Source organism: Protopterus annectens, chromosome 1.part2 (assembly GCF_019279795.1).
Source record: "Protopterus annectens isolate FY-2018-M chromosome 1.part2, PAN1.0, whole genome shotgun sequence".
In the NCBI taxonomy this organism is placed as follows: Eukaryota; Metazoa; Chordata; order Ceratodontiformes; family Protopteridae; genus Protopterus; species Protopterus annectens.
In genome coordinates this window covers 1217940085-1217959781 of record NC_056727.1, presented here as the reverse complement: position 1 = coordinate 1217959781, position 19697 = coordinate 1217940085, and the positions used below count along the sequence as shown (strand labels likewise).

Below are 19697 nucleotides of genomic sequence, written 5' to 3'. Positions count from 1 at the left end.
AGTAATCCTCTTTGTGAGGTTCTTCTGTGGCCTTTCCTGCTGCTGCAGATGTCTTGTGAGGTACATTCCAAAAGGGGCATTGTACTCTCTAATGGGTCTGAGTGCCGAGTAGAGGGGAACAATGACCTCTCTTGTTTTTTTGTTTTCGTGGATGAGAACCCTTTTGTGATGTGTGCCACATAGCCACAGTAATCAGGATATCCTTCTATGTGATTATCAAAGGAGAGACTACTGTCCACCTGGGTCCCAAGGTCTCTTATCACACACCCGGCGTTAAATAGACTGCTGTTTATGTGGTAGTTTGTGGGTACAGAGTTTTTACCAAAGGGGATGACAATGCGCTTTTTGGCATTGAGCTTGAGGCCATGCCTCTGACACCAGGCATCTGTCTCAGTGAGGCCCTTCTGTAGTATGTCCACATCATTTGGGGGCTCAACTGTGGCTCCTAGTTTGCAATCATCTGCGAACTTCATTAGCCAGAGGCCTTCTGTGTTAGCTTGTACTTCAGAGAAGTAGATACAAAACAGTAGAGGTACCAGGACTGAACCCTGTGGTACTCCACTTGTCACTGGTTTGAAGTCAGATTTGGAGTCTGCAACTTTTACAGTGTGGGTTCCGTCAATGAGCCAGTTGGCAACCCATCTTGTGACGTAGGGATTTGTACCTAGTTTAGTGGTTTTAGCTGTAATTCCAGAATGGGGGGTGGTTTTGAAAGCCTTGGCGAGGTCAAGATAGGCTGTGTGAACCACCTTACCCTCGTCTACGGCTTTGGTGACTGCCTCAAAGAAGTTGATCAGGTTCAGAAGGCATGATCTGCCTTTCACAAACCCTAACTGAGTGGGGTCCAGAGTTTGGGGTTTACCAATGTCTTTGAGTTCCATGATGATACGTTCCGTGGCCTTGCAGACGAGGCTCATCAGGCTAATAGGGCGATGGTACCCAGGATCAGTGGTGACTCCCCCTTTGTGGAGTGGGATAACTGTTGCTGTGTGCCATTCAGTGGGCACAAAGCCTGATGTGAGATTGACTTGAAAATGGTGCTTAGGTGGGGAGCCAGTTCGTTCTGAAGTTTGTGTAAAATGCAGCCTGGGATGTCCGGTCCCATGGATGCTGTGTTTTTGGTTTTTAGAGAGTGCAGCTTTTACCTGCATAGATGTGATTAAAAGGACTCTGCATTCTTCCTGTATAGATATGGGCCCTTTTAGGGGGTGAGAGAGGGGTAAAGTTAGCACTGAACCTATCTGCCAGGATGTTGGCAATATCAGTTGGTTCTGTAATTTTCATGCCGTTGTGCTGTGACTCGGAGCAGATCTGGGTGTTGCCATTGAGATTCTTGATGACATAGCTATAGAATGCTTTGTGGTTGCCCTTAGAATCAGTGGCAATCTTGTTTTCGTAGCTCTTCTGATTGTTTTGTCTGCCGGCAAATGTATGAAAATTTTCCTTTTACTCCAATCAAAATAACTAAATGTTTGTTTGGTTTTTTTTAATGCCACCATGCAGTGAGTTTTCATTACTGAAGGAAGTGATTTATCCTTCCCTAGCCATTGAAATGTGAGAGCCATATTTGCAGATTGGAGTTTTCAAGGAATCTTGTTTTGAGTAGTTTGCACAGTGGCATATTCCTAAACTGGGTGCCAGACAGGAAACCTTGATATGTGGTCTCCTTTTATCCTGTTTTGAACCAAGCGTTGTTGCCTCACAGCAAGAGGTTCTCCCGTTCGATTCTCAGCTTAGGTTGGAAGTGCCTTCTGTGTAGAGTCTGCATGTCCTCCCCGCGGTTGAGTGGGCGTTAGAAAGACATGCGTTGAATGGGCATGCCTTTGTTGAAGGTTGGGTGTCGGGCTGGCAACTCGACACCATAAAAACCAACTGCCAATCAGCGGACCAGAGTTCCCCTGTGGCGACCCTAACTGGGAAAAGCCGAAAGACAAAGTTTCTGTTTGGGTAAGAAGAACATCCTCCACTTTAGTGCCCTTTATTCTAATAGCTTTCTCTTGGCGAACCAGCACTGTTCCATCAGTAGTAGCAATGTCCAGTCCCTCATAACAAAAATATTTATGCTGTTCATGCCAACTTGAAGGGATTTTTGCAAAGCTTTGTGCTCCATACACAATCATTCACATGACTGGCAAACATTGTTCCTCGCCGGTCTGTAGAACACAGCATCGTCTACCTTTGAGACTGTCTCTCTTGATTTAACAGTAATGTCTTTCTCTTCTGTACCAGTTGATCAATGCTGCTGCTTGACCGTAAACACTTTTTTTGTTGAGTTTCCACTGTCATTCTTTACATCTTACAGAAGGACATGAACATCACAAAGTTGAGTTCCATGCCATTTAACAGTGTAGAGTTTGATGTCCAGAAAAAATGAGATCATTTCTTGCTTGCAGTAGCAGCTGTTGTAAAACATTTAAGTTATTGGGTATTGTGTTTTTGTTCCTTTGTCATCCTGCCCTAAGATTCAGCTAAATGTGTGCATCCCACGTTGTGTGTGGTTTGACTTTTTAGATCAATTCTGTGTTATGGCACGTGGCTGTTTTACTGCACTGGTACCAAATTCTTGCTTTATTCCGAATTCAAACAAGAGCACACAAAAAAATCTGAAACTTAACAATAAATGCACCAAGCTGTTCTGCCAACACTTCTGTTTATTAACGGTCTGGTCCCTTGGCTATTCACCTTCTCAGGATAATTGACCAGCACCACAAAATTCCTTTTATCCGGGTAAGGCCAAGTTAATAGACAGTAAATTGTGTAGTAATTAATTTGATAAAGTAATTTTAAAAAATCGTTTGACCAGTCCATAAATACAAAACGATACAGTGAATAAATGTAGGGGGGGGGGGGGATTTAATGAAGCCTACATGGACTTTTTTCCATGTAGGCATCCTGGCACACTGGTTACATGAAAGTAAGCAGGTGTGTAATCCAGTGAACAGAACTTAGTGGTGCGCACGGGTGGGCCAACACAGACTTGTGTGTCATTCAACTCACCTCATAAGCAGATGAATTGCATGCAAATGAGGGAGGTAGGGTGATCCAGCAAGCAGATAGGCAGTCCTGCAGACCCCGTGTTGGTGTTCATAATTTACATGGAAAAATTCCGTGTACATGATGTAAAACGGATAACGGGGGCTGTAAAAATGTATTTAGATGGACAGCAATGGCATAACAGACAGATGTGCAAAACTATCCAGAGTGTGTCCAAAACTGAATGGAAAATTTAAAATTTAAATTGCTGATGTCATATCTCTGCTATTCTGCCATGCCAGCTGTATTGACGCCATGTCTCCTTAGTCTATCCCGTCAGACTCCTGAAACAGAAACATACACAGGTCTATGATGCACCAGTCTCGGCAGTCCAACATCATGCAACAAAGAAACACAGGTCCATGGCACACCAGTCATTCTGTAACACTATTGGCAGTCCAACATCATGCAACAAAGAAACACAGTGTGATGTGTAGTCATGACACATGCCAGCTTACAATACCTGTTGTGGCCCACAATAAGTGGCATGGCGAGTCAATACTTCTAAAACCAAATTAATGGTATTTACTCCCTCTAAAGTCACCCCTTTCAACAAAAACACATTTTGTATTACTAGTCATAACAACACATTGTGTTATCGGAGACTAAGCTACTTGGTATCCAAATTGACAATCTGCTTAAATTTAACTCCCACATACAACTAAATATAAAAAAAAAAATCATCAAAAACTAGGCATGCTTTATAGGCATGCTTTATCGACAAAATCATTATCTTACACCCACCACTAAACTCACCCTCTCCATCTTTTCTCATCCCCTCCCTCCTCTGGTGCTCCACTCCTAACTAATCTACAATCCTCTCTGAAAACTCAACTATCTTGTTGCAACAAAATTGCCAAGTTCGCCACTAGCCATAAGTCTTCCACTCACCACTGTTCCTCTCTCCACACACTAAAATGGCTAGAGCTACCCAATCAGCTTATCTATACCCAGCTCACTCTAGCACACAAGCTCATTCTCAACCCCTCACTGCGTCCCTCTGCATTTAAAATGCACCTACCTGACAGAGTGCTAAGGTCTAACAACCAAAATCTTCTAGAAGTATGCAAACCGGCTAGTCCCCCAGGCAAACACCTCCTATCCTTTTAGTCTAGTATGACTCTGGAACTCCCTACCACCATCCATTCGTACTACCCCTAGCTACTCTTATCTTCAAAAAAACTCTCCACTCACATCTAGTAACCCAATGGGAATGCTCCTGCTGCCACCCTACATGACTTACTCTGCAAACTTTCATCTTCCCTTCCCTTCAATAGCATTATTCCTTTTCATATATTCTTGTAAATTAATTTCTAAATGTATGTAATTCTTACCTGCACCTCTCTCTGCAAGTTTACCAACATGTATTATTGATCCTGTATATGACTACTAATTATTCCCTTAATATTCTGCATTACCTGTTCATTTATCACTAACCTAGACTGTTTGTAATATTTGTCCTTGTCTAAATTTCTGTAGTATACTTTCAATCTATGACATACAGTAATAGTTTTTGGTCCGCTCTATTTTATAACGCATGTAAGCTTATAATCTACATCATATAGTAACCTTGATTTGTTTATGGAGCTTTTCTCCCCAGGACTCCATTGAAAATACTTTGGCCCAATGGACTATCCTGGTAAACCAACTGCAAATAAATAAATACTGCACTACACAAGTGCATGTTAAGCAATATAGTCCCTCTGTGCATCAAGACACAATTGTATTTTCCTTATCTATGTCACTGGTATCATCACACCCACAGGGTGTGGTGTGGGTGTGCCGGAAGCCTAGGCTGTGCCAAACAGTTGACAGCATGTGTGTGTCGAGAAGCGGTGTGGGTTAGATGGGCCACGGAGAGGTGCTGTGTGTCTGTTGGTGACCTGCATGCGACTGTGTGTGTGTGTGTGTGTGTGTGTGTGTGTGTGTGTGTGTGTGTGTGTCAAGCCCAGTGCTTGCCCTACACGTTTGTATGTTGGACAGCTGTGGACCATACATGGTAGAGTGGACAGTTCAGTCTCCGGCCATGAACTGGAAATGGTTCTGCCAGGAGTAGCACTGGCACCACCATACCCAAGGTCAGATGCGGTGCTAGCACCTGATGGTGACTGCTGTCTGCTGGGGCTTTGTCCCCCACGGGACTGCTCAGGACCACATGCTCATGGCCTGCCACGTCGTGGAGAGGACAGCACACTTCCCTCTGTAGTGCTGGAGGTGCTGCCACTATGGGAGCATGACTGCATGGCCATGTGGGCTCTCAGCAGATGGTGTTGCTGACCTACGCCCACATGTCCGCCCAACTCCAACCAGATATTCCAGCACAGACAGTGTGCAGTCTAAGATACTGTCTCAGCCTACCATCTGTGCACTGCAGCATTGAACTGATCCGTGGTGTCCCCGGTGAGGTGAAGGCAGTCACGGATGTCAGACTGTACTGCATCCATAAGCCTAAGCTTCCGCCTGGTGTTGCATTTAGAACGTGCCTGTGCCTCCATGACTGCCTAAAACATGCACCAAGTGACCCATGGTGTGAACACCTGCAACGAGTGGTGGATTGACAGCAGTCCTGTAAGCACCCCTGTCAATCTGCCTGTGCGGGACCTTGCCAACTCTAGCTATGGCATGTCTACACTCATTGACTCTATAGGTGCCACACTGTCCTGTTCAATGTCGCCATCTTCTGTCCAGTATCTTTGGCTTCTGGGGATATGTGGGCATACTGACTGTGTGTGGTGACAATGGGGGCGGAAGAGGGATGTCGCCCTCTGGGACAGATTCAGCCCCCAACAACCCCACCTGTACGTCACTGTGGCCAGCATCATCATCAGAGTCTGAGACTGAGATTAATAAGTAATGAGGTTTGAGCTTTAGATCACCAGGGCGAAGGATATATGATCATTCACAGGTCAATTCTATGGTTATACGGGGAGGGGGGCCGTCTGAGGAGCCAACGTGTTTAGAGATTAGGTTTAAAGGGATCTAGAGAGATTTAAGGTGGAGAGTCCTTTAGATAATTGTGTGTGGGTAGTAGGCAGTTATATGGTCAGTCAGGATTGTCACAAGGGCATAGCCAGTGGGCCTTGAGTAGTGACTTGAGACTAGTTTTAAACTGACTGAGGGAAGTTGTCAGTCTTAGGTTATTAGGAAGGGAATTCCAGAGCCTTCCAATAGAATTGGCGTAGATAGCATCACCTCCTGAGTTATTTGATTTCATGGTTTGTACCAGGACACTATTATAAGATCGGAGGCAGTTAAGGTTGGAGTAGGGGGTCAGGAGTTTGTTCAGAGAGGGTTTTTTTTCTGGTCCCTTAATTAATTTAAATGCTTCCGTAAGTTGGTTGAATTTAAGAAGGTTAGGTAATTCTAACCATTCAAGTTTCTTTAGGTTGTGGCAGTGATGAGTACGGTAAGGTGAACCAGTGACAAATCTAGCGATATGGTTATAGACAACTGAGAGTTTGTTGAGCTCATTTTTATTGAGGAAGGATATGACAGGGGAGGCATACAGTAGGGTGGAGAGAAGATGTAACCGTGCTATAGTTAGTTTGGTATACGGAGTAAGAAAGTTGTGGATTCTGTACAAGGAACCTAGTTTCTTGTTTACTGTCTTAATAGTTTGACTAATGTGAACATCGAATTTAAGCTTGTGGTCAATAGTAACACCTAGTAGTTTGGTATTGGTGACAGGCTCGATGATGGTGCCGTTTATGGATTGAACATGAAAGATCGTATTATTAGAATGTGGTGGATTTAGGCCTATGGGGGGTTCCAGAAGTGGGGAAGATTAGAAGTAGCTTAGTTTTTATGGGATTTAGAATTAGTTTCCGTTCAGAAAACCATTTTTCAACTGTCGCAAAACAGTGTTGGGTGACTACTTTGAGATTATGGAGAGACATCAGAACAGATCAGGGTGGAGTCATCTGCATATTGAATGCAGGTGGCTTTGGGGATGACTGAGTGTAGGTCGTTTATGGATACAGAGAAGAGAAGGGGACCAAGTATAGAGCCTTGGGGAACTCCTATGGTATTTGGTAGCAAGTGAGATAGTGTGCTTTGCCACTGGACTGCTTGTTTACCAGAAAGGTAAGCATTAAACCAACGTAGGGCTAGGTTATCGAGGTGAAGGGTTTTAAGCAATAGTTGGTGATTGACCATGTCAAAGGCTTTTGACAAGTCAAGAAAGAGAGCTGAAATAATTAATTTGTTGTTCCGATTGTTTACTGAATCAACAAAGGAAAGGAGGGCAGCGGTAGTACTATGATGAGGGCGAAACCCATGTTGAGTTTTTGACAGAAGATTATTTAGGGTAAGGTAGTGTAGGAGTTGCTTGTGAGCACACCTTTCCATAATTTTGGCTATAGGCGACAATATTGCTATAGGTCTATAGTTCGAAGTTTCCGTAGAGGCGCCTCCCTTGTGAAGCGGGATGACTTATGATATTTTCCAGAATGAGGGAATGGTGGCCTCGGTGATAGTTCTATTTATCAGGATTGAGATGGGATAGGCAATTACGTCAGATGCTAGTTGTAGGTATTCGGCTGGGAGTCTATCAGCCGATAGGGTGGATGGTTTGAGTTTCTTTAATAGACTTTTAATATAGGAGGTGGATGGTTTGAGTTTCTTAGGACTGGTTAAGGAGGTGGAAGAAGTAGGTAACTGACTGGCTAGTGCCTGAACGGTCTCAGTGAAGAAAGAGTTAAAGGAGTTGGCTATTACTTCAGGATCTTTACCTATAAGTTTTTCCGGGGTAGGGGTAGTTGATTTCCCAGAATAAAGGAGGTTATTAAAACCTGCCCAAAATTTCTTTGTATTATTTTGGTGTTTGTCCTGGAGATGACGGAAATAATTCTTTTTATCTCGGGTAGTATCTGCTTTTGTGAGTTTCTAAGCTGCTGAAATTTGATGCGATCTAGGGGTTCTTTAGTGGTACGCCACTTTACCCAGGCCTGGTCTCTGAGCTTAATTTTAGATTTGGTATCTTTAGTTAGCCAAGGTGCAATCCTGATTTTGGCTCTGATGGATCGGTTAGGTGCATGAGAGTCCAATATTTTAAGGAATGTGTCATTAAAGTATGTAACACTCTCGTCGATGGAGAGTGTTTTTAGCATGGACCAGTTACTAAGTTCTGCTAGAAATTGTTCAAGAACAAATTTCTTCTTGTTTCTAACTAGCTTATATATGGGAAGGTTTGTACACGTCAGTTTGTTTTATGATTAAGGAGATAAGGTGGTCACTAAGATCATTGGGGAGGGTCCCCGTGGTATAGTTAGATGTGTCTTTATTGGTGAGAATCCAGTCAATAATGCTTTGTTTTTGAGAATTACCTATTCTTGTGGGAGATTTTATATTTTGGGAGAAGCCATATAGGTTAATGGGCAGGGGATTCATCTGGTCAGAGTACTGTGACCAGTCAAGGTTGAAGTCCCCTAGCGCAATTGTTTCTTGAGGGTAGTTTGAGGTAAGCCAGCTTAGGGTTTGCTCCACAGTTTCTAAGTTTTTCCCTGGTGGGATGTAGACTACAATAAGATTGATACTCTTTTTTGGTTGTTTAGGCATATTTTTAGGGCAATTAGTTCCATATTAGAGACCTTGGGGGGTTGTGTAGGATTCATAATGATATTCAGGGTATTTCTAAACATTACTGCTATTCCACCACCTTTTTTTTTTATCCGATCAACCCTGAGTATATTGTATCCAGGTGGAAGAATTTCTTCATCCTTAGTGGATGGTTTGAGCCATGTTTCCGATGGCCACTCTTCTCCCAGACATCATGTGTCTAGCATAGCATGTAGATTATGTATCTTGTTGTTTATACTTCTTAGATTAAGATGGAAGATGAGGAGGGAGCTAGAGGATCTATGAGTTGAGATAGGGGTGACAGAGTCTGAATCAATGGATGGGCCTGGGTTGGGGTGAATATCACCATCTTTGGTAATACTTGCTTTCAGATGGTCAAAGAGTCGTAGAAGTTTACTTAGTATCTTCAGACCAGATTTTGTAGTGGTTACTTTAAGGTAGCGCTGAGTGAGATACACACTTTTGGAGCGTGATGTTGTAGTGGTACAGTTTAAAGGTGAGATCAGATTCAAGGGAGGAGTTAGATGAAAGCAGGTGTGACCATTTGGGAAGTGAATACCCAATAGTGTTTGGTTTTCATACCATGATGAGAGATAAGGAATCTGTAGGAGAAGAAGTAGAGGTGGGATGATAGACTTTACTATTTTGCCCAAGTAGTAGAGAAGGATGGCTAATATGCGAGGGGTTATGAGGGCCAGCTAGTTGATTGGTGATTAGCTGGAAATATGGGAGGAGATATATTAACTGCAGGGGGGCTATGATTGGTTCAGAGATTAAGAGAGATGGGATTGAGAACCTAATAAATGTGGATATAGTGGGGGCGGGTGGGTAGCGGAGCGAGCCCGAGCATAGCGAGGATACATCGGTCAGGAGTTTACAGGGTCCTAAAGTCAGCTGCCTGTAAGTACAGAGTTCTGCTAAAGTGGAACAGTGTATGGTAATCCACACAGACTCGTACAGATGAGATTCCACAACTGCATTACCAGTCCCACATTTAATCTCTGCAGCCATGCACAACAGACAACCTCACACCAACCTGCACAGACAAGTCCAGGCTTTTATAGCCAGCCATATCCAGTTAAAGTTACCAGTACAGTCTGCCGTATGACACTATATCTGATAGAACTGCACATAAAACCCAGTACACCTGTCTTGAGAATGATGTGCAGTACTAGTGTCACTGTCTCAGGGTATGTACCATCTCCCTTTTGTGTGAACAGGCATCTTGGAGTAATTGCCTCGTGTATACCAGGCTGTGTAGCCACTTGTAACTATAAGTGCAAACGTGTTGATGTTCATTGAAATACACACGTGATTACTGGGTCTAGGAACTGTAGTTAACAGATATTGTAATGTGGTTAAGCACAACATTTGTATATAGGGCAATATGGCATTCCTTAACTTTCATAGGGTATATATAATCTGTATAACACAGTATCACATTTTGGTACAGGACCACAGACTTTGAGGGAGAAGTATTGTCAGCACCACCAAATGTTGGAGCACTACAAGGTGATATGTGCATATATCCGCATGTACAGTAGCTACTCTGATAATGGGTGTATTGCTGGCATTTTAAGTATTTGTGCATAAACCTCAACCCCCCCCCCCCCAATGCAGATAGACATGACACCCATGTAGTAGTATGTACAGCCTGCCACAATGACTGATACTGTTGTCCATGGGGAGAATATCGGATGGTGCTGTCTCAGTCCATCCAGTATTATGTCATTCTCCACATGTGAGAAGGGGGCATGTCTTCGATACATGGTTCCTGAAAGACGCAAAAGGGGACCACCTTACAGGACCAAATATGTGGACATCCACTATGTACAGATAGAGCATGCCTATAATGGCCTGCGCTATGCACTGCCCCCTCAAATGTCATACCCCATAGTCTGGCATGTGTGGATACCACAGAGAGAGTGGCAATACCGGGGTATGTCCCTGTGTGCCATGATGGATTATGCTGCATGTTCCTACACCCAGCACTGCAATCTACAGTGGTGTGTCTCCTACAGGCAAACTCCCACTAATATCATATGGCCAGTGCCAGACAAGTGTGCTGTTACAACAACTGTATGGAGACAGTCGAGCAACACCAGTGTGCCTCGATGACGGAAAACAATGCAAAGCTGCTGTAGTATATTTTCCCTGTAGGCATCCCTTCTCAACTATACAGATGTTTGCAGAATGTCGAAGATTCTTGCCTGATGGTCTTGGTCATCTTCGCACAAACCTATGGATTTCTGACAAATGGTTAGCCGATCATTGATGGGTTGATGTCAGAAAATACAGACGTCTGAGTTGTACATCCTTCCCTTCAGTACACAGTTATTCTAGTCATGCTCTTACTTTGTTTGAGCAGTATTTAAACACTGTCTCTTGAGTTTGGACCTTTCTCCCCCATTAATTATTTTGTCCTGATTTCTTGCTGTAAGATGTTGACAGGTATGTTAGCCATAGCTGTCAACCAAACCGGGACAAATGTCAACAAGCAGGGACTTAGCCAGGGTGCATCAGGGACATTTCAGGGGCACTTTTAAAATGTAAGAATGGTTTATGTAAGACACTGAGAGGAGGTGAATTACAGTACATTATTTGACGTTACAGGAGTGTACACCCGTATTGTCACTATGCATTCTGTAATCCACTAGCTTTCCTACAACAGCCAACTGTTGTAGGAGGGATTGACATGGACACAGCTAAGATGTGATTGAAAATCAGGAACAGTTAAGAGGCATGCCTGTAGGTGAGACAACAGAGCTTCAATGTCATTGCTATAGATCCAAGACAGGCTGTTGTGATCTCTATTCCCCATACCTCCATCCTCCCATCTGCATCCTGTTTATATGGAGAAATCTATTACATACCTGGTGGAGTACAATACTCTTAGAACTTTGCTTCAGGTAGTCTTTTGGAAATGTGTACACTCCTGTAACGTCAAATAATGTACTGTAATTCACCTCCTCTCAGTGTCTTACATAAACCATTCTTACATTTTAAAAGTGCCCCTGAAATGTCCCTGATGCACCCTGGCACCTTCTCTATTACATCCTCCAATGGAATCACTATATCACCAGAAGCTCACACAAAGCTATTGGGTGTTACCATTGATAACTCCTTTAAATTTGACACCCATTTCAATCTAACCATCAAAGCCGTCAATAAAAAGCTTGGCTCTCTCTAAAGTAAAACACTTTCTCACTCCTCACGCTAAAATTACAATTGCCAGCACACACCTACTATCAACTCTTTTGTATGCCTCCCCCCTTTTTACAAACCTAAACAAGACAACCCTTAAACTTGCTTCTTGTTACAATCGCATAGCTAGATTTGCCACAAATTCCACCTTTAGAATGCACCACTGCACTAACTTGAAGCAACTAGGGTGGTTAGTTTTCCAGCCAACTCAATTTCAACCAACTCAAAACGGCTCACCAGATACTGTATCACCCAGAGAAAACACCAGCTCTGAAAAACTAAGCCAATAATTCTGCTGGGGATTCTCTCTTCTCAAACATTGTAGGTAAAATGTGGAACACCCTACCGACCATGCTCACCTCAGAACCTTCACTCCTACAATTCAAAAAAAAGCTTAAACCCCATCTCAATACTCTCTGGCAATGTCCCTGTTCCAAACCTGATTAACCACTATCATTTACCCTTCTCTTACCTCACTAACCTTATCCGCCTTTTTAACAAGGCGCCTCGCCTTTGTAACTGACCTATGTTTTTTTTTATATGCTGCTGTTATTTTTTTCCCCAAGATGTGATGTATCTTTATATTGTATTTAGAACTCGACTATCTTCCTTTTTTGCATTAACAATGTTCATATGTCTGTTATGTACCTGGAGCTTTTCTCCCCGGGCCTCCGCTGAAAATGGACATGTATCCAGTCGGACTCTCCCGGTCAACAAATGTAAAATAAATAAATAAATAAATGCACTCTTTGTGAGTTACGTCTCATACAGACATGTTCCCCATAACCATCTGCTTGCCTTGCTCATTAGCAGGTAATTGCCTCTGCACCAGTCTGTGGCTAAGAATAGCTAATTGCAATCAAAACAGCTGAACTGCCCTATCTTTGGCCAATGAAAGGCCACCACAGTACAATATAGAAGTACTTCATGTAGACCTGGGCCCCTTTTCTTAGTTGTAAAGATGGACATTATTGAGGTTTGGAGACTGCACCTTCACAGAGGGTAGCTGCCATAACTGTCAGCTGCAGAGATTTCTGCAGTATGTCCACAGTTTCACCTCATGTGTGGTCAGTGTCCCATGACATTGTGGTCATCTGGGAGTTCACTGGCAAACATTGTGGGTTGAGGTTAGTAAGGAAAGAGTCGCATTTGAGTGTCTGACTTCATACCCGTCTGCAGTAACTGTTCTGTCAACTTACTGTCTTTGGAAAGGACATGTGTAACTGTTTGCCCCATCTGTGGGCCTTTGCCCACCCCCCCAAATTATATATGGCTGTGTCCGGATCCCTTGTTCTAGGGATTAGGAGGTATTTTAGGTCTGTAGCAGCTGCCTTTACGTACAGTTGTGTATGCTACAGGCTGCAGTACACTTGCAGGTGAGTGTGGACACTTTGGAGGACAGCAAGCTGCATTTGTAACTGTGGCAACAGTCAGCCCTGTCATTACGGCAGAGCCAGGGTAAGGCTACCCTGTACAGTCCAATCGAGGCATGGGATTAAGGAATGTCTGTTATGCAACAGTGGCAAATAACCGAGTAGTAGGCAGCATAGAATTGGGCTATATGGATATGTGCAGTGTGTCCCTACCTGCAAGCCTTTGACTTGCAAAAATGGGTAGCAGTTCATTAAGTTGTAGTAACGTGCAGATTATGATAGCATGACTCTGTCATTTGTTGTCTTCACAGTAATTGCACTGAAACACAAAACTGGGTTTGAACCCCGGACTGTGTGTGCCACTTAGAAGGATTTCCTGACCACTGTGGCAATGTGATTATCAAAGGAGAGACTACTGTCCACCTGTGTCCCAAGGTGTCTTATCACACTTTCGGTGTTAAGCAAGACTGCCGCCTATGTGGTAGTTCATGGGTACAGAGTTTTTTTTCCAAAGGGGCTGGCCATGCACTTTTTGGCATTGAGCTTGAGGCCATGGCTGTGACACCAGGCATCTGTCTCAGTGAGGCCCTTTTTCATGATGTCCACATCATTAGGAGTTTCGATTTATGCCTCCCAGTTTGCAGTCATCTGCGAACTTAGTTAGCCAAAGACTTTCTGTGTTAGCCTGTACTTTCTGTGTTAGCCTGTACTTCAGAGAAGTAAATGCCAAACAGGAGAGGACCCAGGACTGAATCCTGTGGTACTCCACTTGTCATTGGTCTGAAGTTTGATTTGGAGTCTGCTACTTTCACAGTGTGGGTTCTGTCCGTAAGCCAGTTGGTGACTTATCTTGTGACATGGGGGTTTATACCTAGCTTAGTGAATTTATCTATAATTCCAGAGTGGGAAATGGTGTTGAACGCCTTGGCGAGATCTAGATAGGCTGTGTGAACTACCTTACCCTCATCTATGGCTTTGGTGACTGCTTCAATGAAGTCCATCAGGTTTAGGAGACATGGTCTGCCTTTTACAAACCAGAACTGTGTGGGGTCCAGAGTTTGGAGATCTCCATTGTCTTTGTTTATGAGTTCCATGGCCTTGCAGACCAGGCTTGTCAGACTAATGGGGCGGTAGTTCCCGGAGTCTTTCATGGCTCCCCCTTTTGTGAAGTGGGATAACAGTCGCGGTGTGCCATTCAGTGGGCACAAGGCCTAAGGTGAGGCTATGACTGAACATGGTTCTTGGGTGGGGTGCCAGTTCATTCTGTAGTTCGTGTAGAAGGTGGCCTGGGATGTTGTCAAGTCCCGTGGATGCTGTGTTCTTGGCTTTGGAGAGTGAGGTTTTACCTGTGCATCCGTGGTTACAGGAACTTTGCATTCTTCTGGTATAGAGATGGGCCCTTTTACATAATGGGTGAACCCTGTGATGGTGCCATCAGCATTTAGAAGGAGCAGTACCAAAAAAGGTCAAAACAAGGTTTAAAAAAAAAAAACAGAGGTGCAAGCTATTTGAATTATAATCTTAAGAGTTAAATTTTGGAATTTCAAATGGGTAATATGAAAAGAAATTTAAGTTTAAATGAAGGGTGAAGTGAAAATATTTTTGTGCCTGTAGTCATTTTGATGGGAACCAAGCTTTTGGAGGGGTAAATGGAAGGGGAAAACAAACTATATGTTGAAATGAGCACTAGAAAACTAGTGGAATAGAGAATCTGCTTTTGCAGACATTGCTGTCTAAACGGGCAATGGCTCTAACGTTTAATTTTCCTTTAGTAGGCGGTTTATATGATGTTTTCTCTGTTACTACAAATACAGAAGTGGGCCTAGGATTTTATTCTCAGTTTTATTCCCTAACAAAGAAGGGGAACACGGAGAGAACACGTTTTGGATTTATTTACGATCACCCTCAAACACTTCATCTGACACATTCAAAAAATGTTCGTTGACGTTTACTTTACTTTTAGCTGGGCAAGGTAAATGATCATGATTTGGTAACTTTGGATCTCAAGACTTTACTTCATGTTCCTAGACTGTTGCAGGAAGTATCTGCGTTTTCGAGCTGGGACTTCCTGGGAGTACAGAATACAGCATCCCAGATGGCCTTTTTTACCCAGACAAAAGCTTTACTTCCATCAACTACATCATCTATCTCATCTCATCTGACTGGCTGGACAGAAGCCTTAGGGTTCAAAGCATCTTTGGCAGCTATTCTGGTGCTTGCCAAACTGCCGCCAAACTACATGCAAGGAAGCCTCAAGTATCTCAAAAATGTATGGACACAGCACACTGGACACTGGACTGGGTCATTCAAATAATAATAATACCTCAAAAGGAATTTTTTAGGTGTGCTCATGTGTCATGTCCAAGGGGACTCTCACTCTCTGTGACAGAGGCGCAGTCAGATTTTAACGACAGATGACTCAGCTATCATCTTGGGAGGAAATCTAAATGGAAAGTGGATACAAGACAAGTGGCCTGCCAGACTACTACACATCATCTACTGGAAGGAGATTAGTTAGTCATCCAGTTTGCATAATAGCTTTTCAAGGAGTTACTTTTCCAGGGCAGGTGTTGATTCTAACAGACAACACAACTGTCATGTGGATCCCTCCCTCATGTTTCTCAGAAATTGACAGTGTCATGGGGAACTCCAGACATAGATCTGTTGACCTCTCCACAAAAACTTCTCCACAAAGTTTCAAAGGCCCAATCCCACAGCTTCCCACTTGAGAGTGGATGCTCTTTCTTGAGCAATCTTCATGTGTATGTGTATGCCTTTCCACCTCTGCCTCCCAAAGGTACTTCAAAGGTAGGTCAGACAGAGCCAACAAGGAGATGATTTTAATTCAGATTGGCCTCGACAGCACTGACACCCATACCCATTACTGAAGCCCAGCAATGTAGCCTTGCCTTGGCCTTTGATTCCACACCTGTTGTCACAGGAGGACAGCCATTTGCTTCAACGTAAGCTTCACTCTCTGCACAAGTTTTGTTATTTTAGCTAGAAGGGCCTAGCAAGGAAAGAGGAAGGTGATAGATAAATGGAGATTTTTTTTTTTTTGAGTGCAGCAAGATTTGATTGTTTCTTGGGCCTAATTTGAGTGTGGCTCTTCAATATACTGAGTTACTGGACAAAGGTTTGTCTTTTTCTTCTTCTATTAATCGGTTCATGCAAATTTCGCTCACTATGATTGTGTGACACCATTGTTTTCTCATCCTTTGTCAAGCAATTTTCTTAGAGGAAAAAGAAGATAAGACCCCCCATAAAAAGCTCCTGCTCCTGCTTGGGATCTCAATTTTGTGTTGTCTGCTTTGGGCATCTACTCAAGATGAAGGACTGGCAAGAGTTTTGTAGCTATAGTAATGTTTTGTAGCTACCATAATGTAGCTGCAGTCAATACCCTCCTCCCTCCCTCCTCTGTTAGGTTAGGTTGGTTGTGTGGGTTGGTGGTTGTGTGTGTATATATGTATATTGTGTATATTGTATACACAGGGGTGGTTGGTTGTTTGTTTGCTGTCTTTGTTTTTTGGTTTTGACCTTTATGGTCTCTTCGACATCTGGGGCAAGAAAAGACTGAGGATATGGAAGCTGTCATGCGCATTTGTACCCTGACGTCCTGATGTCAGTCAAATGCCTTGACACAGCGGACCCAAGTGTAAGGACTGCAGCAATGTGGATCTTCGAACATCTACATTTATGGTAGGTACAAAACTGTACTTTTTGTTTTGATGTACATAGTGTTGTATTGTTTATATTCTGCATCAAACTGTTCAAATGCATGGGTATATTTTTCTTGGTGTCAGCATGATGACTATCCTTTTTTTTTTTAACCATACTTTAGATAGTGACGTGAAGCAGGAAGGATTGGTTGCAGGATGGGAGTGGTTGTAGGATGGGAGTGGTTGTATCTACTTTTAATAGGATTCATATTTTATCCCCTTTGCAACTGAACAGAGTAGGGCGAAACACTTCATCTTCTTCTTTCGGCTTTTCCCAGTTAAGGGTCGCCACAGCGGATCACCTGTCCGCTCAAGATTGGCAGTAGAGTTTTTACGGTGTCAAGTTGCCAGCCTGGCACCCAACCTTCCACGTAAGGCATGCACTCATGCCTAGGGCCAATTTTGAGGGTCCAATCCACCTACAGCATGTCTTTGGGATGTGGGAAGAAACCGGAGCACCCGGAGGAAACCCATGTGACCACAGGGAGGACATACAGATTTATATACATCATATAACCATTTTGACATGGCATGTTAATGGTTTCGTGTGGCAAATTTAAACAAAGTTTTCTCTCTTGTACATCAGTCGAGCAAATTTGGTACTTTTGTCTTACGGGGCATAAAAGCTGATGAGCGATTTCATGTGGGTGGTGCCCTAAAACAAGTAACTGTTGAGGAGGTGGAAAGTGTAATACAAAAGATACAGTTAGAGGAAATAAAAACTTTGGCAAAACAAACCTCAAATTGGGATACCAGTGGGGGTCTGGGTGGTGATTGGGGAGAAACTAAGAATTTGGTATAAAATTTGGAATATGGCGATTACAGTAACTTTTACAAAGGGCAAGCACCCCTGCACCACCACAGACCCCCAAACTTGTATATACTAACTCCAAGATAATCTTTTCTCCGAGGTATGGCAATGTTCCAGGAAATGGCTATCTATGGCTTTGTATATGTATGTCCATTTTATTGGCCATTTGGTCTCCATGTTTTGAGACTAGCTGTGGTGGGTCCTGACATTTCTGATGGTTACCCTTCAGAACTGGGTGATTGGAAACCTTTGGGCAGGCTGTTTTTTTAAAGAGGACATGAGGGTTTTGAGAAATTACATAGAAGTGAGAAGATTTTGAGTTTTTTTTTCTAGTAACCCAACTTTAATTGAATGACAAGAAGATGGCGACATCTTATTTACTTGCATACATACATCGCACACCCATGCTTATCTGTAAATGTGTACATGTGTATATTCAAATATAAATCTTGATGGCAAAGAAATTTCTCTAAATCAAGGAAGCCCTGAAGTGGAAAGGTCTTTGGGTTTATGCGAGAACTGCAGTTTCTGGAATTAAGATTAGGAACAGATGTTGGAAGGGGATTTTTAGTGTACAAATTTGGGGACTGAAATAAACATCTAGCACTCATAATTGAAACTACATATGTTTCTCTGTCTTGCCCTCTCTCAAGTGAAAAAAGGAGAACAGAAGCTGCATCCATTTAACCTTATGAAAACGGTGTGCATAAGTAATATGTACTTGATTTGCTAAATATTTAATAAAAGGAATTTTTGTGCCTTAAAAACTAAGATATGCCTGTACTTGTACATGTGATTGTACTGAACTTCAAATATGTTTTATAACTGAACAGCAAAATTACATGAGAGATAAGGTGCAATTGATTAGAAATATTCATGAAGTAATCTGAATTGAGCTGAAATGCAAATATACTGGGCATGATATTCTGTCCAGGTTTACTGCATCTGAAAAAGTGATCTTGATGGTGGATCACACTTACAAACCGACAAGTGCAAATTTAAATAAAAATTACCTGGAATATACAGAGTTGATGTGTTGGGAACCATATTGGCATAAAAGTGGCAACACTGTAGTAAAATGTTCAGCTTTAAACTAAGTAATGTAGGCAGGCTTATTAGTTTATGGGTTTTGTTTTCAATTGTGCCACCAATAACAGTGAAAGGTCACAAAATAGGTGAATTGGAATGAGTGGCCAGAAGTCAGATTTTTTTTCTAGAGTGAAGTGTGAATATTTACTAACTTAATCCTCTACCTCTTCCCTGGTGAATGCTGGGGCTGGGACAGAAGCAATGTGTCTGTTGGTCTTGCCAACTGCCTTCACTTGGATGGATTGGTGCCCTGTGGATATGTGCATAAAAAGAATGTGAGGCATACTTGCCTCTGTTAATTGCATGGGAGTAAAAATCTTTTTAGAGGATGGTAATGGGGAAAGTCCCATAGATTTGGTATTGCTTTTTCTTCCACCTTCCCAAAGGTATTAAGGGTGCCACAGATTAGCTTTTATAGTCACTTATGATGTGTATTTGTGTGGCTGGAGCCCTGAAGTGTCAATGAGCTGTGGAGAAACAGGACATTTGTGTTTTAAAAACAAGTAAAAATTTTGATTTTATTTGTACTGCAGTCTTTCAGGTGACATAGCTATCTGCAGGTTTTGTTTTAGTATTTTTAAATATGTATTTATGTGTTTATTGCTTTGCAGCTGGGTGAGCTGGGTAAAGGTGCAGGCAAAGGTGGTGGTGGAGGTGGAGCGATTCGCGAGGAAGGTGGTGCTTTTGGCCGAAGAGAAGCTGCATATGAGGAGAAATACTTCAGGTTTGTTGAAACTTAACTTTGTAATGTAAGCCATGTCAAGACGTAGTTGAGACATTTTACTTTTTGTGGTAGAAACACTGGCTGGAGGAGGTATCCTAAGCAGCTGCCCTAAATGTATCTTGAGACCCAACATGTGATTAAAACAGTGCATTTCAGATCAGTTCAAC

General features: G+C 42.8%; 1 protein-coding gene across 1 annotated transcript in view; it reads left to right on the top strand.

Moving 5' to 3' along the window:
- Positions 1 to 19697, top strand: part of ATP5IF1 (ATP synthase inhibitory factor subunit 1) — a 114720-nt gene that overhangs the window by 13441 nt on the left and 81582 nt on the right. The window contains exon 2 of the mRNA XM_044060078.1: positions 19418 to 19530. Within this exon, the coding sequence (XP_043916013.1) occupies positions 19418 to 19530 (113 nt within the window). The remainder of the gene's footprint in view (positions 1 to 19417; positions 19531 to 19697) is intronic.